The 24,301-nt window shown below is 26.8% G+C and overlaps 4 protein-coding genes and 1 long non-coding RNA gene across 6 annotated transcripts; all 5 read right to left on the bottom strand.

The window, feature by feature from the left end:
* Nucleotides 1–1,789: 1,789 nt before the first annotated feature.
* Nucleotides 1,790–2,938, bottom strand: LOC122509466. Its single transcript, XR_006302358.1, has 2 exons — nucleotides 2,685–2,938; nucleotides 1,790–1,973 (listed from the first exon to the last, which is right to left on the bottom strand). It is a non-coding gene; the product is annotated as an uncharacterized LOC122509466 (long non-coding RNA).
* Nucleotides 2,939–5,874: 2,936 nt separating this feature from the next.
* Nucleotides 5,875–8,750, bottom strand: LOC122509415 (glucose dehydrogenase [FAD, quinone]-like). 2 transcript variants are annotated; one of them, XM_043623462.1, is made up of 6 exons: nucleotides 8,696–8,750; nucleotides 8,367–8,483; nucleotides 7,938–8,039; nucleotides 7,575–7,733; nucleotides 7,332–7,484; nucleotides 5,875–7,245 (listed from the first exon to the last, which is right to left on the bottom strand). In XM_043623462.1, exons 1-6 carry the CDS (start codon nucleotides 8,741–8,743, stop codon nucleotides 6,004–6,006), a joined length of 1,821 nt encoding a protein of 606 aa, XP_043479397.1. In that variant the 5' UTR covers nucleotides 8,744–8,750; the 3' UTR covers nucleotides 5,875–6,003. The 2 variants fall into 2 exon arrangements, with proteins under 2 accessions (XP_043479397.1, XP_043479398.1); XM_043623463.1 differs by having other exon boundaries at nucleotides 7,938–8,030.
* A 420-nt stretch (nucleotides 8,751–9,170) lies between these two features.
* On the bottom strand, nucleotides 9,171–14,714 carry LOC122509548. Its single transcript, XM_043623715.1, has 11 exons — nucleotides 14,660–14,714; nucleotides 14,393–14,494; nucleotides 14,161–14,313; nucleotides 13,882–14,034; nucleotides 12,476–13,715; nucleotides 12,036–12,091; nucleotides 11,806–11,922; nucleotides 11,560–11,661; nucleotides 11,297–11,455; nucleotides 11,052–11,204; nucleotides 9,171–10,852 (listed from the first exon to the last, which is right to left on the bottom strand). Exons 1-11 carry the CDS (start codon nucleotides 14,693–14,695, stop codon nucleotides 9,608–9,610), a joined length of 3,516 nt encoding a protein of 1,171 aa, XP_043479650.1. The 5' UTR covers nucleotides 14,696–14,714; the 3' UTR covers nucleotides 9,171–9,607.
* A 2,328-nt stretch (nucleotides 14,715–17,042) lies between these two features.
* Nucleotides 17,043–21,285, bottom strand: LOC122509547 (glucose dehydrogenase [FAD, quinone]-like). The gene is made up of 6 exons (XM_043623714.1): nucleotides 21,263–21,285; nucleotides 20,700–20,739; nucleotides 20,103–20,207; nucleotides 19,121–19,459; nucleotides 18,831–18,983; nucleotides 17,043–18,620 (listed from the first exon to the last, which is right to left on the bottom strand). Exons 1-6 carry the CDS (start codon nucleotides 21,283–21,285, stop codon nucleotides 17,376–17,378), a joined length of 1,905 nt encoding a protein of 634 aa, XP_043479649.1. The 3' UTR covers nucleotides 17,043–17,375.
* On the bottom strand, nucleotides 21,255–22,020 carry LOC122509414 (glucose dehydrogenase [FAD, quinone]-like). The gene has a single exon (XM_043623461.1). It carries the CDS (start codon nucleotides 21,937–21,939, stop codon nucleotides 21,430–21,432), a length of 510 nt encoding a protein of 169 aa, XP_043479396.1. The 5' UTR covers nucleotides 21,940–22,020; the 3' UTR covers nucleotides 21,255–21,429.
* Between the last annotated feature and the right edge of the window lie 2,281 nt (nucleotides 22,021–24,301).

Here is a 24,301-nt window from a genome sequence, read left to right as displayed (position 1 = left end):
TTAAAAACTGTTGTCGCCAATCGATTCTGTGCAAAAAATTAAGAAATTTTAGTATACCTATGGATTATTTTTTTGTCCAAGTCGTATTTTGTTCACAAAATTGTTTTAAACAAATTATGCTGCATAAATGGTGTTTCACACCAAGGATAAAGAAATGGATTTAAAGTAAAATTAACAATTAAATTCATAGGCAAATTGTAAAAATTATTATATACCTGTTTTTTGTTTTTAATTTCCAATTGCTTTTGCTTGGGATGAAACACCATATTTATTCAGCATAATTTGTTTAAAACAATTTTGTGAACAAAATACGACTTGGACAAAAAAATAATCTATAGGTACTAAAATTTCTTAATTTTTTACACAGAATCGATTCGCGTCAACAGTTTTCAAAAATTGTTAAATTATTATTAATTTGTTTAAGCAATTGCAAATTAAAAGCAAAAAACAGGTATTTCTTCTATTCAATATGCCTATGAATCCAATTGTTTGTTAATTTTAATTCTATACGATAAATAATTCTATTATTTATTTTTTTTATATTAAAAATGCTTAATTAATTGAGCAAATTAATTGATTGAGTGAAGTCTGTGTATAAATTCGCTCCCGGGCGAATGTCGACTTTAAGGGGCACACCTAGTGTGAGTGACTGAAAAAAACGGTGATTTTTAGGAATTTTTTCAGGGAAATTATTGCATCTAATTTTTTTTAAAGTTTTCTACATGTATATTTGTATAAATAGTGAACATTTTGTAATTTTTTCAAAGAAAAATATCTTTTTTTTAAAAAGTTATTCGCTATCTCCTGAGTATCAAAAAAAAAAAAAGTTCTCCCACTGCTGCAGTGATTGCGGCCTTCTCAGTGACCTAAATCAAAAAAACCGAAAAGATTATTAAACTAGAAGATATTTGCCGTATAATGACCCTCGGATGTCAAAAAATATTGAATTGCAACAAAATGGCGGAGTTTTGAAAAAAGCTTTTAAATTTCGCCAAAAAAATCCTATGGTTTTTGGCATCCCAAAATTTTATTTTTCATCCAATCAAAAAACTGGAGCCGCATTGTACGGCAAATATCTTCTAGTTTAATAATCTTTTTGGTTTTTTTGATTTCAGTCACTCAGAAGGCCGCAATAACTGCAGCAGTGGGAAAACTGTTTTTTTTTTGGATATAGCGAATAACTCTTTAAAAAAAAGATATTTTTCTTTGAAAAAATTACAAAATGTTCACTATTTATACAAATATACATGTACAAAACTTTAAAAAAAATTAGATGCAATAATTTCCCTGAAAAAAATTCCTAAAAATCGACGTTTTTGTCAGTCACTCACACTAGGTGTGCCCCTTAAGTATAAAATATTACGTAAGAATGGCTTTGACCCCCCCACCCCCCCCGACGTAAGGCCATGTAGAGATTTTCCAAACCCCCCCCCCTCTTCTAAAAACCCTTACGTAATTAATGAATGGCCCCTAATGTTATAAAAGAATTTATTTTATAATTTAAATAACAAATTGCTATTTTACGCTAAGAAGTTCACGACCCAACGTTGGGTCATGGTTACGGGTTAAAAACGTGTTTCTATTCTTTTCAAATTTTTAATAAGTTTTCAAAAAAGTTTTCCATTATTCTGCATAAAAAGAATTGATTCTAGAAATAATTTAGTCTTTTTGTTTAACTTTTTTTTAAAATTTAAAAATTTTTAGCTGAAGTACTAAATTAGATTAAATTTAAAAATACTTCTTAATTGTAAAATAAGTATCAGAAGGGTGATATTTAATAGTACAATAATTTTTAGTTACAATTGTTTTATTTTTTTCACAGTCAAATCTACTTTGATGTAGACATAGATGTTAGAATTTGAGCATGATTTTCATTTATAGTTACTATCCTATTGGAAGCCCACCAACGCCTCCAACCGCTTTAATTAAGGGAGAGAAGCTTTGAAGCAACTTTGTAATTCCATTTGCAAGATCTATAAAAAAAAATTAAACAATCTGTTATAATTTAATTAATTTTATGTTTTTTTTTTTTTTGACTTTGACAGTAAATAATAATTTATAATCAATTTTAATTATAAATATTATAATTGATATGACATTATTATTTAATCAATTGATTAATAAATTAATTAATTTCTTAATTAAATAGTTAATAAATATATTAATTAATTTCTGAATTAAGCAGTTCATTTAGATATTAATTGAATAGTTCAGTAAGAAAATAGTTAATTAGTTAATTAAATAATTAATTTAATAGTTAATATATAAATACATTACATAATGAATTTCTTAATTAAACAATTAATTACGATGTCAAATAATTAATTATTTAATTAATAAATTATGTAACTAGTTAATTTATAAATTAACTAAATAGAAAAATTAATAAATTATCTGAATATTTAATTAAGAAATAAATTATTTACTTAATTAACAATTACAAATTTTACTCATTTAAAAAGCTTTAGCAAATTTTAATTTCCAGTACATCAAAAATTTTTGCGCATTCTTTTGCATACTAAAGTTAAAAAACGTTAATTTTAGCAACGTTACGCTTCAATTATTTCAAGTCGAACCGAATTTTAAAATTAAAGCACAATTTTAATACCAATTTATAAAAGAGAGAAATTTTTGATGAAATTTATAAATTGTAAAAATTGATGAATAAATAGTTTAATGCTCACATGAAACAACGAAGAGAATGAACATTTCAAGTGGTTCCCAACCAGGTGGCATGATGGCAGTTGTTATGAAATTCGATTATTTTGGCTGTCTTTTATATTCGCTTTTCGATTTTTAAAAATTCACATACATTGTATGAAATTTAACTATCTATACAGTTTTCTTACATAATAGAGATAATTCATGTAAATTCGTTAACTTCAATATCACATGATTATTCTGTGCTATTTTTAAAATTGGGTTGCATAAGAAACGAATTAATTATATTCCATAGAATGCCATTGAACTTGTATATTACGGATAGTTTTACAATCGAAGGAAGAAAATGGAGAAAATTTCTGCACAATATTTTTTTTTGTGTTTAGATTCCAAAAAGTATGTTAAATTCAAATTAATAGTACTATAAAAGTTATCTGAAAGAGGCCAGTCAAAAAATTACAAATTGCAAATTTTACAGCTATTTATAAACAATTTCACAAAATAATTTATGGATTTCTATAACTTTCGTTACCCAGGAATTTTCGAGGTCTGTTTAAGCATCCGAAGTCAGTTTTTCAAAATTCAAAATGGCGGATCTAATATGGCTGACGTATTTTAAAAATCGCATTAAATATACTTCAAACTCGTTATTCAGGAGTTTTCAGTGTCGCTGATTACGAATTCGATGTCAGTCTTTCAAAATTCAAAATGGCAGATCCAATATGTCGGAACAATAATTCCAAACCTACTAAAATCGCTTTAAACAAATTACTTAGGGATTTACGGTGTCGCTGAGTACGTTTATGAATTAGAAACTATAAACTTGTAGTTACTCCTAATTTCATAGAAATTTAACATTTTTATTTTATAATTTGTCTGACGAGTAACGAGTAACGAGTTTCATTTAAATTTCATGTTTAAAAATTTTATCTTTGATTTAAATTTAAAAGTTGATTATAAATAATTTAAAATCAACCATAACTTATGTTTGAATTAAATATATTATTTCTTTAAATTAACCAAACAATATGTTTCAATTAAACTTCAATATGTTTGACTGCATAGCAAAGATATTTTAAGTTTGATTTAAAAAAAATATGTTTGAATCAAATAAATAGTTTTCTCAGTGTAAAAAGTAATCCAATAAATTTAAATTAGCGAAGATTTTTACTATTTTTTTTTTAATTTACTACTTCATTAAGTAGTTTAAAAATTATTTGTACTTTTAGTAGAAAGTTACTAATAATTAGTAGAAACTTTAAGTAATTTTAAATAGTCGAAATGTTGATTTTGAAATTTTTTTAAGTTCTGAGAATTTTTATCGAGGAGCCTTCCCTTTGTATAATTGTAAAGAATTAAAAGAACTACTTTTTTCATCATTAATACTTTTATTACAAGTAGCATTGTATGAAGAAATAATTATATTTTTAACTATTGTTCATTCAGAAAAAAGTTTTTACTTTTAGAAGAATTAAAAATTTTACTGTATTATCGAAATGTTTAGTTGTTCCAGTTTAAAACTTCTCTTTAAAATTATTAATTGTTTCATTTTAATTCATTATTTTGAAAAATAATATCCATTGAATTTTGAAATATCAAGTGCATTTTTTCCATACACTCGTAGTTTATAATTTACTTATTTATTTTATTGGTAATACTTTTAATTTTATAAATTTAAATTTCATGAATATAAATTCTATTTCGTAAAATATTTTTGTCCTTGACGTCATATGAAAATCGTAACAAAAAAAAAAGAATGTAATCAACCTAATTAGAATGACAAAATTGCAAATTTTTCAGAACTACTTATTGTAATTTTCATCTGCATAATACATTTGATTTGCAAGGACAGGAAAAAATTTTTATTTTATATATTCTCATAGAAGTGAAATTAAACTATTTGAATTACTTATCAGCAATTAAACTATAAATTTATGATCTGTTAGATTTATTTACGAATTTCTTTAATTGTAAAATTATTCGAAAATAACTTCTTTATAAATAAATATTTAATTATTATTATTTTTCCATAGGAATTTCTTAAAATCAATTTTTATTAGAAAATTTCACAAGAATTTAATTATTCAAATACAAAAGTAAATAATTTATTGAATAATTGAATGTTTCTTAAAATTTAATTCTTATAAAAAATTTTATCAACAAATTTTTAAATAATTGAATTTTTTCGACGAATTTTCATATCATTTTTAAGAATATTTACAAATTTTTCGAGAAATTCTGTTAAAATTATTGTACTAAAAAATAATTGAAATTCTGCGATGAGTATTATTATTTTATGAAAATAATTGAATTCTTAAAAAGAATTTTATTATTTACAAAAATAATTGAATTATTGCGAACAAATTTATAAAAAATTTGTGAATAATTGAATTCTTATGAAATTTTTATTATTTATGAAAATAAATTAATATTTGCGTACAATTTTATTAACATTTTTCTTTAAAATAATTGAATTCTTTTGTGAAATTTTATTAAAATAGTAGATATTGAAAATAATTGAATTTCTGTAATCATTTGTAACTTCTCCAAAATTCAATTTTTTTTGTGTATTCAACTTAATTCTTCTACAAAACCATTAGTTTTAATAATTAATATATTTGACAAATTTAACTAATTTCAGAAGAATTTGAATTATTAAAATTTTTCCAAAAACTAAGTTCATTAAAATTTCTAATTAAACTCATTCAAAATTGAAAGTTTATAAAATTTCAAACTAAAATCGTTTGAAGTTCATTTATTTATAAAAATTGTAGACGAAACTCTCTTAACATTCAATTAGTTTTGAAATATTTAAGTAAAATTATTCATTAAATAATTTATAAGTAATAATTTTATGATAGTTCTTCAAGAATTGAGTTATTTGAAAAGAAATTATTTTCAGATGTTGAAAAATTTGAAGGTTTATACTGTAAATTAAATTATTCTTTTCGTTTTGTTTCAGGTGAGTAAGACAACATATGTTTCCTGTCGATTTAATTTCGTAAGTAAATATATATAATTATACATTATAAACAAAGTCTAATTGTGAAAGAAATAATTTTAAAAATCGGATTCGTTTATTCGGAAAATATCAACTCTGCAGTGTTTTATTATTTTTATTTTTTATTTATTTTTATTGAAAAAAATATCATAAAATACATATTCGTTTTGCAAAATTTGCAAATTTTCGCAAAGTATATACAAATTATTGATTCAAAACATGCTCTAGTGCAGTAAAATACCGCAAAAATTCTAAATAACGCTCATAAAATATTAATTCACTAGCATTAATTAGAAATAATTTAAACAATACTAAATTATTTTTCATTAAATTGAAAAAATCTACATCCAATCTTCCTTGATCATTGAACTAGCCTTCTCGGCAATCATAATTGTCGGTGCATTTGTATTAGCTCGAGGAATAACAGGCATTATCGAAGCATCAGCAACACGCAAGCCTCTAATTCCATAAACACGTAGTCTAGAATCCACTACAGCTTCCGAATCGTTCTTTGGCCCCATTTTACAAGTTCCAACATAGTGAAAGTAGGTGTGCGTGTTCTGCCTAGCCAAGCACCGCCAATAATCGTCACTATTAAATTGAAACTGCTCACAAACTGGCAAAACTGTTTCATCAATCACAATATTATTCTCCCTAAATACCGTCGTATTCATTAATTTCAAAATAATACGAGTTCCTTCCATCAATCGATCCATATCTGATTCATCTGACAAATATCTGGGATTAATTATCGGATTGCCCCAAACAGGATCAGTTGCGTTGAGTTTTATGAAACCTCGACTCTTTGGTGTTAGTAAAAATGCTCCTTGGATGAAACTATTGTAGTAAACGCTTGAATCGACATGTTTGCCTATTGGAACTGTTACTACCATGAAATCCGGTGATGATGAATTTTTTACACTGTTTGTCTGTAAGCAAGCAGAAGTGTGACCAGTACTACCGGATGCAAGTGGACCATTTTTGAATTTAAGATACTGTTTTAAATCCGCTTCTCGTTTGGTACAATCCGGATAGTTTGTTGTTGGATCGTTTATTTGGTACTTAATACCCACAAATGATACATGATCCTGGAGATTATGTCCTACGGATAAATTTTGTATCAAATTGATATGATGCTTTTCGAGTTCATCTGCTGGACCTATTCCGGAGAGCATTAGTAATTTTGGTGATTCTATTGTTCCGGCTGATAGGATCACTTCTTTTTTTGCTGTGACAATTTCGGTTGCTCCTGTTTCTGTTGAAACGAATTCTACACCAATTGCTCTTTTTTCCCCGTCAATTATAATTTTCACCACTCGGGAATTCGTTCTTATTATTAGATTGCGTCGCTTGTTTCTAATTGGTCGAATGAATGCAACATTTGTACTTGCTCTTAATCCATTGTTCGATGTTGCTTGCATCCGCATCGATCCGAGTTGATTAGCTCCGTTCAAATCTGTACTATTGTAGCCAATTTCTTGAAAAGCTTGAAGAATGTGTTTTGATGTTTGGTCCTTGTGGGATAATCTTTGTACTGATTGATATCCACCAGTTCCATGATAACCTGGATTCTGTTTTACTATCTGGAAATTGAAAACAGTTACTTTTATGGTAACATCTTTTGAAAGAAGATGATTTCCTTTTTTGTAATAATTTGAGTGCTACTGACCTCTTCATCCCTATTGTCCTCTGACTTTATAAAGAATGGCAATACATTATCATAATTCCAGCCTGAATTTCCTAAAGTATTCCAATTGTTATAATCGTCTCGGTGACCTCTTAAGTATATCATTCCATTAATTGTACTTGAACCACCCATTACCTGAAAAATTTATCCATTAATTTTCTCCTATTTATGAAGGTGGAAATTTTCATATTTTAATAAAAAAAAACTAATTAGGTAATCCATTACTTTGCCTGCAAGCCACAAACATCCATTAGTCGATGAACAAAATTCGCCATTTGTCACAGTTTTATAATGTCGAACAATTGGTAACTCTCCATTCATTAAAAAATATCCTGGAATACTTGATACTAGAGGTTCCTCGCCACCTTCTTCAAGCAGAAGAACCTATTTAACGTTAATATAAATTATTTCTATATTATTTATTTTTCATTTATTGAATTGTCAATTTATAATTATTCAATTGTTAATTAATTAAATAATTTAAAAGTACTCAATTGACAATTATTATTCCTATTATTATCATTATTTCTAGAAAACAATATTTGTTAATATAAATTAATTAATTTAAATATTTAAATATCTATTTACATTCCAATTTTTATTTTCTGATAATCGATTGGCGAGAACACATCCTGCAGAGCCAGCTCCAATTACAATAAAATCGACCTCTTGTGGTATTTTCTGTAGTTTCTAAAATCATTAATAGTTTATTGTTGTCTCTAAATTTGGATAAATTAAAATGTTTGTTAATTTGAATTAGTAACTAACTTTTTGCTTCTGAATTAGTAAATATAGTTAATAAATATTAATTTCTACTAATTTATTGGTAAAATTTACTAATTCAAAAGCAAAAAGTCAGTCACTAATTCCAATTAGTAAACATTTTTACTAATTCAAATTTAGAGTTAAATTGGCAATTTTACTATTTTTTATATCACTTGCAATTTTTCTTTTTAATTATTTCAAGAAATAAATTATTTTTTAATTGCTTTGTTTTAAATAAAATTATTTACATACCTGTAAAAAATGCTCATCTGGACGAAGATGCACAAAAGTTGATAATAAAGTAGATTGAGTTAAATCGCATGTCAAAGAAATATAATGCTTCGATAGAAGAGATGATAACCAAAATGCCTAAAACGGGTGAGAATGAATTTTTTACAAAAATAATTTAAATTGGAATAAAATCTTTATTTGCTATAAGGTTTTTTTGTATTGCAAATAATATTGTACAAAAGAAAGAAAATAAAAAAGAAAAGAAATTAATGAAATGAAAAAATTTAAATGGAAAAAATCGCTAATTGTAATAATTGCAAAAATTAAAAATATTTCATGCGAATACTTACTTGACTATAAAGAGTAAAAAGTAATGAGAAGATGTTTAAGAAAAACATATTACAATGCAATAGAAGAAGTAAGTATGGCAACTGATTTTAGAAATTCACGTTTTTTACAAAACAAGCTGAAAAAGGCATTAAAATTTTTAATACAGTTAAATTAAATACAAATTATATAAATTTTAATAGTTAAAGAAGCTTATTTTACTACAAATGTCAATGCATATTGCCAAGTAATTTGTATAAATTTAAAATAAAATACGTCCTTTAGTTAAATTTAAAATATTTTTAAGAATCAAAACTTATAATATTTTTTTAACAGAACTTATTATTATTGCGTCCGTCTCACAAGGATTTTAGATCTTTAAAATGTTTCCTAAAATTTTGAACGTTAAAATGAACGAAATTTATTTATTTCCTCTTAAAATTAAAACCTTATTTTTAAGTTCTATGTGATCTTTAAGCACAAAAATAGTTTTGGACCAATGGAGAGACAAATTTTTTATTTTCTTTACAATAAGGATTTTTTTAGCAGAAGTAGCTATAAATTGTCAAAATTTTGCTATTTGTTGGTTGTATTTCACGATTTGTTAGTAATATTTTACGAATTCATATTTAAAGAGCTAATCAACGAACATTATCACGAAGTACATAGAAATTATAGATTCCAAACATGATGTACTGCAACAAACAACTGCAAAAAATTTTAACAATGTTCTTGAAATGTTTAGTGTTTGAATACAAATTCTGTTATACATTCTAACCCATATTTGTTTGTGGTACTAATTTATTAGGACAATTTTCATAGAAGAAAGTATCGTAATTACAATTTTTTATGTAAGCAAATACGAAATTTGAAATTACAATTTTTTTTTATCAATACTAAATTAGTTTCCATTGAAAATTTCTAAAACCAAAAATCTACATCCAATCTTCCTTGATCATTGAACTAGCCTTCTCGGCAATCATAATTGTCGGTGCATTTGTATTAGCTCGAGGAATAACAGGCATTATCGAAGCATCAACAACACGCAAGCCTTTGATTCCATAAACACGTAGTCTAGAATCCACTACAGCTTCCGAATCGTTCTTTGGCCCCATTTTACAAGTTCCAGCATAGTGAAAGAAATTTTGCGTGTATCTTCTCGCCAAGCATCGCCAATACTCACTGGTATTAAATACAAAATGTTCACAACCTTCCATAGGCGTTTCATCAATAATGATATTATTTTCCCTAAATGTTTTTGAATTATTCAACCTAATGCCAATTGTCGATGCATATAGTACCCGATTCATGTCCGACTCTTCTGACAAATATCTTGGATTTATTATCGGATTGCCCCATAGAGGATCAGTTGTGTTTAGTTTTATAAAACCTCTACTCTTTGGTGTTAACAAAAATGCCCCTTGATAGAAACTATTGTAGTAAATTGGAGTGTCGAATTTTTTGGGAAAAGGTAAAAACACAAGTGTTATATCTGGAGATGTTGAATTGGTAGCGTTCTGAGTTTGCAGAAACGATACGGCATGAAGAAGACCCATGGAGGCGATGGGTCCTTTCTTAAATTTTAGGTACTGGTGCAAGTGTGCTTGCCTTATGAGACAACTCACATTTTCTCTATCCACACCATGGATTTGAAATCTAATCCCCCAGAATGATACATGGTCCTGAAGATTTTGCCCTACGGATAAATTTTGTACAACATTGATTCGATGCTTTTCGAGTTCATCTGCAGGACCTATTCCGGAGAGCATTAGCAATCTTGCAGATTCTATTGTACCTGCTGATACAATTACTTCCTTTCTTGCCATAACAATTTTCGTTGCTCCAGTTTTCGTTAATATAAGTTCAACACCAATTGCTCTACCCATTTCCGAATCAATTAAAATTTTCACCACACGAACATTTGTTTTGATGAATAAATTTCTTCGTTTTGATCTTATTGGTCGAATGAATGCAGCATTTGTACTTGCTCGTACTCCATTTTTCGATGTTGCTTGCAAACGCATTGATCCAACTTGATTTGCTCCGTTAAAATCCGTATCATTATAGCCAAGTTCGCGTACTGCTTTGAGTATAATTTTTGATGGTCGATCTGCATAGGGCATTCTTTGAACTGATTGATAGCCACCAGTGCCATGATAACCTGGATTTAATTTTATTATCTGTAAATAACAGGTTAAAAAATTAGACATTTGGTAGAATTATTTATAATAGAAATTAGATATTATAACAATAGATATTAGATGTCAGATAACACAATATTCGGTACAGAAAAAATAGATATTAGATAAAATAGTTCAACGTAGATCACTTTAGAAACTACATAGAAAATTTATTTTTTGTGCAGATCATCAGAATTACTTCTTCATCCCTGTTGTCCTCTGATTTTAGAAAAAATGGCAAAACATCATTGTAACTCCAACCTGGATTTCCTAATTCGGCCCAATTGTCATAATCAACTTTGTTACCACGGACGTAAAACATTCCGTTAATGCTACTTCCTCCACCCAATACCTATGAACAATTACGAAATATTTTTAGTAATAAATAATGTTTGTCGTAAAAGCTGTGATACGAAAAGCTGTTAATAATGTTTAATTAAGTACTTTAGCGGTAATAAAATCACATCCATTGGTTGCTAGACAAAATTCGTTGTCATGCACTGTTTTATAGTGCCGAGTAATTGGTAAAACTACATGAAGTGCAAAATACGCTGGAATACTTGTTATTAAAGGCTCCTCGCTTCCTTCTTCAAGCAAAAGTACCTATTTCATATTAATAAGATTTAATAAACTAAAATTTTAATTAATTTAATAATTAGAATTATTTAACTGTTTATTATTATAGCTAGCGAGTAGAGAATATTTACACTCCAATTTTTATTTTCCGATAATCTATTTCCAAGAACACATCCTGCTGATCCTCCTCCTACTACAATAAAATCGACTTCTTCTGGTATTTTTCGAAATGGCTAAAAATTGAAATAAATTTTTTCGTTTTTAATTAAATATCAATGCTTGTACAGAATTAATTGATAGTACTAAAATAATTAAAATCTATTTAATAAAATTTATTAAATTAAATTAGTCAAACTAAATTAATAAACTTCACCTGCCTGTGAAAGATGTTCGTCTGGATATACATTGGTGAAAAGTGATATTAGAGCTGTGTAAGTAAAGTTGCATGTTATGGAAGAAGCGTAAAGATTCGTAAAAACTGATGTTATCCATGCCTAATTTAAACAACAATTTGAATCAGCAGAAAATTTTTATAAAAATATTAATGATAAATTGATAGAAAATATACATCTAAAAAACGAAAACTTTATATACAATTAATACATACTTGATTATAAAGAATAAAGAGTAAAGAAAAAATATTAAATAACAACATATTGCTTTCTTATCAATTTGGAATTTCAACTGACTTTTTACTTTTGTAAAACACAATAGATCAGCGTTAAAATTAAAATTTTTGCCTGACGTCATCATCGATAAAAAATAAAAATGCAGTTTTATTAAAATACGAAAAGAACGTAATGAATTTGGAGTGTTTTTCGTTTCATATTACTTTTTATTCTAATTATAATTAAAAATTTATGCAGTATGAGATACAATGAATGAAAAATAATAATTTACACAAAAATTTAAAATCATTTGAATGTCGTCTATAATTCACACACATGGTATACATCTAGAGATAATTCGTCTAGATAGTTATAAACATAATATTGTTCAAAAAGAATTTAAAAAATCCAAAAAGAAATTAAAAATTAAAAACTTAAATCCAGTCTTCTTTGATCATATCGCTAGCTTTCTCGGCAATCATCATTATTGTAGCATGTGGATTCGCTCTTGTAATAAATGGCATAATTGATGCATCAGCCACTCGCAAACCTTCGATACCATAAACTCGTAGTCTCGCATCAACAACAGCTTCTGAATCATTTTTCGGACCCATTTTACAAGTTCCAGTTGGATGAAACATTGATACAGTGTAATGCATTGCAGAACATTGCCAATAATTGTCAGAATTAAATTCATGTTGTTCACAACCCGGCAGAGGTGTTCTATCAAAGTCGAAAATACTTTCCCTGATTGCTTTTGTGCCAATCATTTTTAGTCCCACACGATTTCCTTCAATTAATTGATCCAAATCTGCACCGTTAGAAAAATATTTAAAGTCGATTAGAGGTTGACCCCAAACGGGGTTAGTCTCATTAAGTTTCACATAGCCGGTACTCTTAGGATGTAACAAAATTATCCGTTGATAAAAATTATCATAGTACATTGAACTTTCCAGTGAGGTAAAATTAGGCTGAAACAGAATCTGTATGTTTGAAGCAGTTGAATTTGTTCCTATTGGTAATTGTAAATATGCAGTAGCATGCATTATGCCCATTGAAGAAAAAGGACCTCGTTTAAATTCTAAATACTGGTTTAAATGCTTCTGTCTCGTTGGACAATCCGGATTGTATAAAGATTCATCTTCTCTTAGTTTGTACCGAATTCCAGTGTATGTTACATGATCCTGAAGATTATGTCCTACAGATAAATTTTGTACAACATTGATTCGATGTTTTTCGAGATCATCCTTTGGACCTATTCCAGAGAGCATAAGTAATCTTGGTGATTCTATTGATCCGGCTGATAGGATGATTTCTTTTTTTGCTGTGATAATTTCAGTTACTCCTGTTTTGAGTGAGGTAATTTCTACACCATTTGCTCTTTTTTCTTCATTTATTATAATTTTCACCACTCGAGTATTAGTTCTAATAATTAGGTTGCGTCGTTTCGTTCTAATGGGTCGAAGAAAAGCAACATTTGTACTTGCTCTTGATCCATTGTTTGATGTTGCTTGCACTCGCATCGATCCGATTTGGTTTAATCCGTTCAAATCTGTAGTATTGTAGCCAATTTCTCGTAGAGCTTGAAGAAGAGTTGTTGCTATTGGATCTTCGTATGGTAATCTTTGTACAGATTGATAGCCACCAGTTCCATGATAATCTGGATTGGTGGTTAATATCTGAAAATATAATACAACGAAAATTAGATTCTGGATCATAAATATTAACGAATGGAACTACTAAATTATGAAGTACTACTACAAATCTGTAGTACTATAATAATATCTGTCTTAAAGGATGTTACAGATTAAATGTAGTACACTATTTTTTCTACTTGATACTCACATCTTTGTCCCTATTATCTTCCGATCTGATGAAAAAAGGTAGGACTTCTTTATATCCCCAGCCTGGATTTCCTAATTGGGTCCAAGTATCAAAATCTTCTTTGTTACCTCTTGTGTACATAATTACATTAATACTGCTAGTTCCTCCCATTACCTACACAGAGAAAATATTTAATGTAAATGGATATCAAAATTATTTTCACTTTAGTGTTCACTAAAATGAAACTAATTTATGTTGCATCTTTTTAATCCATTTGTTATAAATATTTTCAAAACCTACTTTGCCATTAACGAACACACATCCATTATTTGCCAAACAATAATTTCCACCTGATGCGGTTTGATAACGTCGACTAATTTTTTTAAGAGCTGGTAGTGTTGCTGGAATACTACCAATTAATGGTTCCTCTCCACCTTCTTCTAATAGAAGTACCTGTGAAAAATTTTGAGATTCTTTGATTTTGGAAAAGATTAAACTTTTTTTAAAAATGTTTCATTTAATGTCTATCTACACTCCAATTTTTGTTCTCTGATAATCGATTAGCTAAAATGCAGCCAGCGGATCCTGCTCCTATTATTATAAAATCGACTTCTCCTGGTTCTTTTTCTATTGTCTGAAAACAATTATATAAGAATTATTATCAGTAACTTTTTGTAAATTTTATATCTTTTATAATATTTACAAATTATGTATTATATTTAATACTATTTCCAGAGTAATTTTTCTGAATTATTATATTATCTGCTTGCAATTTAAAAGATGTAAACTATTCATTTACCTGTGAAACAAGTTCATCTGGATATAAATGAGTCATGGTTGACAATAATGTTTTATAATTGAAACTGCAAACATCTTCTGGTATTATTGTAAGTAACCAAGAAGTCTAATTAATAGATGAAAATTAATCTCCTTGCAATATGTTGTTAAAAATGAATAACTCTCTATAAATCTGAATTGGTAAAATACTACTAACAAATAGTGAAATTTTTACTAGTTATTAATGAACATTGATTAATTTTTAATAAAATAAATCTACTAATTATTAGTAAAATTTTACAAATTAAATTTTTCTGTTAGTAAAATTTAACTGATTGCAAAATAACTTCCTGTCATTTTCTTATTTACTAATTCAGATATGGAGAATAAAGTTTTAAGAAACTCAAATAGTTAACAATAAATTTATTTAAGAAAATTAAAAATGTTAAAAATTATGAATTTAATTTCTTCATGCACAGGTACTTACTTGATAATAAAAAATAAAGAGTACATAAAAAATATTTAACAGAATCATAATTTTTCAATGATAATAATGAATAGCAACTGATCCTTTTTCGCCAATACATTAAGTCGGGGTAAAAGTTTAATATTTAAATTTCCAGTATTTATGAGTATATTGTACATTTGCTATCACTAATACTACTTTGCAATGTTATCTCATAACTTCAGCTGCTTTAAAAACATATTGCAACTACTTTATAATTCTGACAGAAATTATTTTCTAAAATCATTTAAGGGGGATCCCTCATGAGAAGTGTGCAAAATATGTAAAAATTCGACATTTTTCTCTCGCTTATTTTATTATAAAATTTAAAAAGCCTTTTTGCATAATAAAAAGTATGATTTAAAGTATTAAAAACAATTAAAATAGAAAAAAATTTTATATTATGTTAGGCTGTAGAGGGCGTCATAAACTATGCTTTTATTTTGAGGCGCTTTGCGGTTGCAGGTCTAGAGTCGTCCCCAGTAGTTTAAAACAAAAGAATAGAAGAGCTTTTACAGTTGAGTTATACCTAAAATTTTCTTAAAAAATCAAAATTTAAAAAATAGCACCACTTTTAACAAAAAAAATTAAAAAATGACATTTTTTTTCCCGACATATTTTATTAAAAAAAAGTATTAAAAATGGTTTTTTATTTAATTTTTTAGGTATACCCACTAAAGAACATAATTTTTAACAATATGCAAAAAGAATGAGACAAACATCTATCCGTTTACTCAGGATCCCTGCAATCGATTTAAAAAACATCTTTCGAGAAAAACGCAGTTAAAGTTTAAGTATGATTTTTTCAGATTTATTTGTAAAATGTTTTTATAAGAGTTTACCAAATTTTAATTTGCTATCCTAGGTCAATAAAGTAAGTTATAAACTTCCTTATAAGCTTCTTCATGTTAGTCGCGAGCCTTTTTAATGTCAAAAACCATACAAAATTGACTAATTCAATGCATTTGTCCAAAAACATGCACTGACATTTATATCTCGCGAACCGAACAAGATTTTTAACGTTTTTGGTCTTAAATTAAAGATGAGACTTAAAGGATGCCACCTATATAAGTTTTAAATTTTGTCTGCAATTTTTAAAAAATATGTCCGAGTTTAAAAAATTGTCAAAAAAAACTTTCACTTTTTAATTTTTTTTTAAATTTGTCGATTGTTAAAATTATTGTGTAATTTCCTAAAATTCCAAGTTGTATATCATTTAACATATAATATTATAAGCTTTCAAACGGTAGATTTGTTAAGTTTTCTGACATTACTTTTTACAGGAATATTATGATTTAAAGATTGGTATGTTTTTGGGCCATGCACGTGGAGCCATACCGGTGGTAGTGTAATGTATTATAATTTTTGATAGGAGTTAAATTTCTTTATAAAAATTTAAACCTGTACTCTAAAAATATTAAGGATTTTAAAAAAGCAACAACAAAAAATTCGAAAATTTTTTTTTCTCATGAGTAATCTCCCTTAACACTATAATTATTTAAGTATATATATTTATATAATTATTTTCATATTCAACAAAGTTAAATGCATTGATATGTTCAATTATTTTACACTCCTATAGTGTACATATAGTAATATATAATAAATTATAATGATAATATTACTAATAATTTATTAATATTGATAATTAATAAAAAGATTTTTTCATTCTTGTGGACTATTGGCTTAAATATAAAAAAATATCATCTAAATTATAAATGTCTTAACATAAAGGAGTATTAACACTTCATATATTATTAATAATTAATGCCCATTAATTAATTCTCTGTTAATAATCTGAATGACAAAAATTACAAATTCGTAATTCTCATTCATTTATTATAACATTACTATAATGAAATGAAAAGAAATAACAATAAAATGGATCTTAAAATTGCTAATAAGAATGTATATATACAACTTTTAAAGCTGTGATGAACATAAAAAGCAGATTATCTTGATAAGATAAAATAAGATGTGATCAATTTTTATAAACAAACGTTTTTAAAAGTTGTGTTTAAAGATAAAACAAATAAAATTTAACGACTATTAAACTTTCAAATAATCTTGTTTTACAGTTTTAAATGCAATTTGAGCACAAATATTTGAACTTGAATTTAAGCGCGCACTTATCTGCTATAATGAATTCAAATAAACTGTAAATTTATAACCTCACTACAACTAAAAAATGACATTACGCGCTGTTTATAGAAAAAATGAAACTAAAACAAAATTACCTCCAATCTTCTTTGATCATATCACTGGCCTTTTCAGCAATCATCATTACAGTAGCTTGAGGATTCGCTCTTACTATTAACGGCATAATTGATGCATCAGCCACTCGTAAACCTTTGACACCGTAAACTCGTAATCTCGCATCAACAACAGCTTCCGAATCATTTTTCAGACCCATTTTACAAGTACCAGTTGGATGAAACATTGATACAGTGTAATGCATTGCAGAACATCGCCAATAATCATCAGAATTAAATTCATGTTGTTCACAACCCGGTAGAGGTGTTCTATCAAACTCGAAAATACTTTCGCTGATTGCTCTTGTATCAATCATTTTTAGTCCCACTCGATTTCCTTCCATTAGTTGATCCAAATCTGCACTGTTAGAGAAATATTTAAAGTCGATTAAAGGTTCTCCCCAGACGGGATCGGTCTCATTGAGTTTCACATAGCCGGTACTTTTAGGAAGTAACAAAACTATTCGTTGATCAAAATTATCATAGTACATGCAACTGTCTTGTGATGTAACATTAGGCCTAAAAAGGATCTGTATGTTCGAACCTAAAGAATTTTGTACATTTGGAGTTTGTAAATACGCAGTAGCATGAATTATACCAATGGAAGAAAACGGACCTCGTTTAAATTTTAAATACTGGTTTAAATGCTTCTGTCTCGTTGGACAATCCGGATTGTATAAAGGTTCATCTTCTCGCAGTTTGTACCGAACTCCAGTGTATGTTACATGATCCTGAAGATTATGTCCTACGGATAGATTCTGCACAACATTGATTCCATGTTTTTCGAGATCATCCTTTGGACCTATTCCAGAAAGCATTAGTAATTTTGGTGATTCAATTGCTCCGGCTGATAGGATGACTTCTTTTTTTGCTGTGATAATGTCAGTTGCTCCTGTTTCCAGTGAGGTGATTTCTACACCATTTGCTCTTTTTCCCTTATCAATTATAATTTTCACCACTCGGGTATTTGTACGAATAATTAAATTGTGTCGTTTCGTTCTAATGTGTCGAAGAAAAGCTACATTTGTACTTGCTCTTGATCCATTGTTTGATGTTGCTTGCACTCGCATCGATCCGATTTGGTTCGGTCCGTTCAAATCTGTAGTATTGTAGCCAATTTCTTGTAGAGCTTGAAGAAGAGTTGTTGCGATTGGATCTACGTATGGTAATCTTTGAACAGACTGATAGCCACCAGTTCCATGGTAATCTGGATTGGAGGTTAATATCTAAAAATATTGTACAACAAAAATTAGGTGCTAAAATTTCTAGAAACTATAAATACCGGAGCTATTACTAAGTTGTACACTACTAATAATTATAATTACGAGAATTCAATAGCACTACCGCTAATATTAGAACTACTTCTAATAAGTAGCACTACTCGTGAAATATCCTATAATATTTATAGTGTACTCTTTTTTTTACTTGTTACTCACATCTATGTCCCTATTATCTTCTGATCTAATGAAAAGAGGCAGTACTTCTTTATATCCCCAGCCTGGATTTCCTAATTGGGTCCAAGTATCAAAATCTTCTTTGTTACCTCTGGTGTACATCATTCCATTAATGCTGCTACTTCCTCCCATAACCTGAACGGAGAAAATAGTTAATATAATTTCACTGAATGAGGAAATTTATTTCTTCCCAATGTTAATTAAGGAGAAAATAATTTGTTGTATGTTTGAAATTTATTTTTTTGCAAAAAATATAATTTTTTAGAAATTACTTTTCCATTAACAAACCAACATTCATTGTTTGCCAAACAATAATTTTCGCCTGATAGGGCTCGATAAATTCGACTAATTTTTTCAAGAGCTGGTAATGTTGCTGGAATACTGGTTATTAGTGGCTCCTCTCCACCTTCTTCTAATAGAAGTATCTGTGGAAAATTTTGAGAATCATTGATTTTGGAAAAGATTAAAAATTTGTTTTTAGAAAATATTTCATTTATAGTTTTATCTACACTCCAATTTTTGTTCTCTGATAATCTATTGGCTAGGATACATCCCGCTGTTCCTGCTCCTATTATTATAAAATCGACTTCTCTTGGTTCTTTTTCTACAGTCTGAAAACGTTAGTAATTTGTTTAATTCAAAATCCTATAAAATATTTACAACATTTATATTATTTAATTGCATTTCGAGAGAAATTTTTTCGAATTACCTTAACCCTTTCGCGCCTTTGATACATATATGTACCACTTATAAAATTTAATAAAACTCTTATAATTTTAAGCTACCAATAAGCAATTAATAAAGCTTTTTTTAATCACCAACGTAACTACTATACATATAAAAAATAGGAAATTACATAGTACTACTATAATTATTATAAACAATAGGTAAAATATCGTCAAAAAAATAGCAAAATTTAATTTTTCAAAATTTGCTCAAATTCGCTTAAAACTTCTTACTCAGGGGTTTTCGGAGTCGCTGATTACGAATCTAAAGTCAGATTTTCAAAATTCTCAAAATTCAAGTTAGTGGAAAATTTTGTTCAAAATTGCTCATATTCGCTTGAAACTTGTTACTCGGGGTTTTTCAGGGTTGCCATTTTGAATTTCGAAAATTTGACTTCTGATTCGTAATCATCAATCCTGAAAACCCCCCGAGTAACGAATTTCAATAAAATTCACTGGCTGGGTTTCTCATGGCACGAAAGGGTTAAATGCTTGTATGTAATTTTAAGAATGAAAACTATTCACGTACCTGTGAAACAAGTTCATCTGGATTTAAAAGAGACAAGGTTGATAATAATGAATTATATTTGAAACTGCAAATATCTTCTGGCACAATCGTAAATATCCAAGATGCCTAATTAACAAAAGGAAATTAATTTCCTTGCAATATGTTTTCAAAAGTTAATTATTACTCTAAATTTGAATTGTTGAAAGAATTTTGAAAAATTTTTATTAATTATTAATGAACATTTATTAAGTTTTTAGTTTAATTAAATTAATTGCTAGTCATCTGATTCACTACAAACTAATTAATAAAATTAACGATTTTTAATATATTACCGACTTTTAATAAAGTAAATCTAAAAAAAATTGTTATATTGAATTTTCACTGATTAGTAAAATTTATTGTTAGTAATATTTCATTGATTGCAAATGAGTTTTTGTCATTTTATTTTTAGTAGCTTTTTACTATTTTAGGTTTAGAAAATAAAGATTTAAATGACATTAAAGAAAACATTTAGTAAAATATAAATTAATAAAAAAAAACATTAGAGTAAGGAGAAAATTTAAAAAATTGACTGAAGTAAAAATTGTATCTTTAACTTTCTCGTTTTCAGTTACTTACTTGATAATAAAAAATGAAAACTACAGAAAAAATATTTAACAAAATCATAACTTTTCTATATTAATAATGAATAGAAACTGAGCTTTTTTCGAAAATTTATTAAGTTGGGGTAACAATTTAATATTTATATATTTTCTACTTTGTATGATAATAATGAAACTTCTACTACTTTGTAATGTTATCTAATTACTTGAACTACTTTAAAAATTGTTGCAACTTATTTATAATTCTAGCATAAATTATTTTCTGCAATTATTTTGTAGTACATTTCTTTAGCTCTATAATGTAGAAGTATATATTTTAATACATTTATATAATAATTTTAATATTTAGTGTAATTAGATGTATTAAATTGTTCAATTATTTTACACTCGAAGCCAATTTTAAATAATTGAAAATTTCATTTCTTGCACTTAATATTTATTATTCTAGAGTGTGCATTATAATATATAATAAGTTAATAATAAAAGTAATAATTAATATCGATTAATAATAATAATAATAATAATAATAATAATAATAATATTAAATATCAATGAGACAGAGTTCCGAGACATGAAAACTTAATAAGAAAAATCGTGACCATATTTATAAAAATTTATTCTAAACAACAAATAAAAGAATATAATTGTTAGAACTATTTTCTTTTGTAGTATTACTATGATTTTGACAATGGGTGTCTTGCAGTCATTACTTACTTTTCAAAAAGAACCAAAAAACTAAAAAAAAATTAACTCCAATCTTCTTTGATCATATCGCTAGCTTTTTCAGCAATCATCATTACAGTTGCTTGTGGATTCGCTCCTACTATTAATGGCATAATTGATGCATCAGCCACTCGTAATCCTTTGACACCATAAACTCGTAGTCTCGCATCAACAACAGCTTCCGAATCATTTTTCGGACCCATTTTACAAGTACCAGTTGGATGAAACATTGATACAGTGTAATGCATTGCAGAACATCGCCAATAATTGTCAGAATTAAATTCATGTTGTTCACAACCCGGTAGAGGTGTTCTATCAAGCTCGAAATTACTTTCCCTGATTGCTTTTGTATCAATAATTTTTAGTCCTAATCGATTTCCTTCCAGTAGTTCATCAAAATCTACACCGTCAGAGAAAAATTTAAAGTCTATTAGAGGTTCACTCCACACTGGATCAGTTTCATTAAGTTTCAGGTAACCCGTACTTTTGGGGTGTATTAGTAATATTTTTTGATCGAAACTTGTGTAGTACATGCCATTTTCAGGCGAAGTGAAAATCGGTATAAAAATGAATTGTATATTTGGAGCTGTTAAATTTTTTTGAGAGGAAGTTTTTAAAGAAACACAGGCATGCATTATGCCCAATGAAGAAAAGGGACCTCGTTTGAATTCTAAATACTGTGTTAGATGCTTCTGCCTGGTTTGACAATCCGGATTGTATAAAGGTACATCTACTTTAAATTTATATCGAATTCCAGTGAATGATACATGATCCTGAAATTTGTCCTACGGATAAATTTTGTACAACATTGATTCGATGTTTTTCGAGATCATCCTTTGGACCTATTCCAAAGCTTGAAGTTGCTATAATAATTAACTGATAAAAAATCAGGTTGTAAAGGAATGTAAAATATTTATACTTAATTTCATTATTATAAATTATTAACCCCTTAACTGTTTGAGGAAAATACAACATGATTGTCCCAAAATGCCCAGCGGAATCTGCTACTTTTTCAAATAGTATAATATATTTAAATTATAACTAATTATTCAATTATTTTCTAAAATATCATTAAAGACCCTTATAATTTCTTATAATATTGATATAAAGAAAAATATCTATCAATTTATATACAAATTATATTTATTTTGAGTGATAGTGAACACGACCCACCTGTGGGTCGGAAACAAGCAACGGGTTAAGTATCAATAATCAAAAAATTTCTTTTGAAAAACTAATTAAAAAAGTAAAATAAATAAACAGAATGATTCACTGACCAGAATTTAACTAAACTCACTTGGTAGTAAATAATGAATACCACAGAAAAAATGTTGATTATAATCATATTGCTTCTCAAGAAAATTTTTGTAATTGAACTAACATTTTTTTGACATACTTTTTAACTTTACATTTTGTCTGCATATACATTATAATTCAAATTTTCATTTAACAATATTAAAAAGTTTTTTAACATTGTTAAATGATAATTTACTACTTTGTTGTATGATTAAATAATGACTTAGAATTTTGTTTCATAATTCATGATATATTGTAATATGTGCCACAATGTATTTTAACGTTTTAAACGTGTCACTTGCTTTTTAAATTTCGAATATTTTTACATTTTTTTCAATTTTCTTTTAACATTTAAAAATTTTAAAAAGTCAGCAGGGCTCGAATTAGTGAAAATATTTAAAAAAAACGAGCTTTACGGATCAAAAATGAAAAATTACGGTCCAATTACTAACAAAAATATTACCAGTCCAAGTCAAATAAGACAACATTTTACTTAAAACTATATTAATTAAATTTTTCATAACTATATAAAACATGAAGATAATAATTAATTTATAATAATTAAAGATGACCAAGTGCTAAAATCATTTGCAATTCAATTATTATTTACAAGAATTTTTAACTAAAATTCTAACTTAAATCGATTATTTTTAATAATTTTCGAAAAAGTTCTTCGACAATTTTCAAATCCATTTGTTTACAATATTCAATTTTACGAAATTTAAATTATTCGTAAATTCTTCAATTAAATAAATATTAGAAAATAAAAACTTAAATTTAAAATAATATTAAAACAAATATTATTTGTATTTAACCAAATATTGAAACAAATTTTCAAATAATTGAATTCTATCAACGAATTTTAATAAAATTTTTAAGAATAATTACATTTTTCGAGAAATTCGATTAAAATTATTGTATTAACAATAATTGAAATTCTGCAATGAGTTTTATTGTTTGTGAAAATAATTGAATTCCTAAGAAGAATTTTATTACTTTTGAACAATATTCAATTTTTGCGAAAAACATTACTTTTGAATAATATTATTCTTGAAAACAATTGAATTTTTGCAACAATTTGTATCTTTTACAAAATTGAATTTTTTTTCGTGATTTTAACTATACATCTTCTATAAATCTATTATTTTTAATAATTTTTGAAAAAGTTCTTTAAGAATTTTCAAATTCATTTGTTTACATTCAATTTTACGCAATTTAAATTATTCGTAAATTCTCTAAATAAATAAATATTAGAAAATAAAAACTTCAAATATATTTGAAGTTTTTATAATAATAAAAAAATTCAATTGAACTTTAAAAAAAAAGTAATTTCAAACTTCAATTATTTTTAAAAATTCACGGTACATTGCTTTTAATATTCAATTATTATCTAAAATTTTAACTGAAATTCATTTTTAAATCAATTTTTATTGGAAAATTCTACTAGAATTCAATTATTTAAATACAAAAATAAATAATTTATTGAATAATTCAATGTTTCTTAAAATTCAATTCCCATAAAGAATCGTTATCAACAAATTTTCAAATAATTAAATTCTATCAAAGAATTCTAATAAAACTTTGAAAAATAATTAAAAT

This window comes from Leptopilina heterotoma, unplaced genomic scaffold (assembly GCF_015476425.1).
Source record: "Leptopilina heterotoma isolate Lh14 unplaced genomic scaffold, ASM1547642v1 Lhet_60, whole genome shotgun sequence".
In the NCBI taxonomy this organism is placed as follows: domain Eukaryota; kingdom Metazoa; phylum Arthropoda; class Insecta; order Hymenoptera; family Figitidae; genus Leptopilina; species Leptopilina heterotoma.
This window is presented reverse-complemented; position numbering and strand designations above follow the sequence as displayed.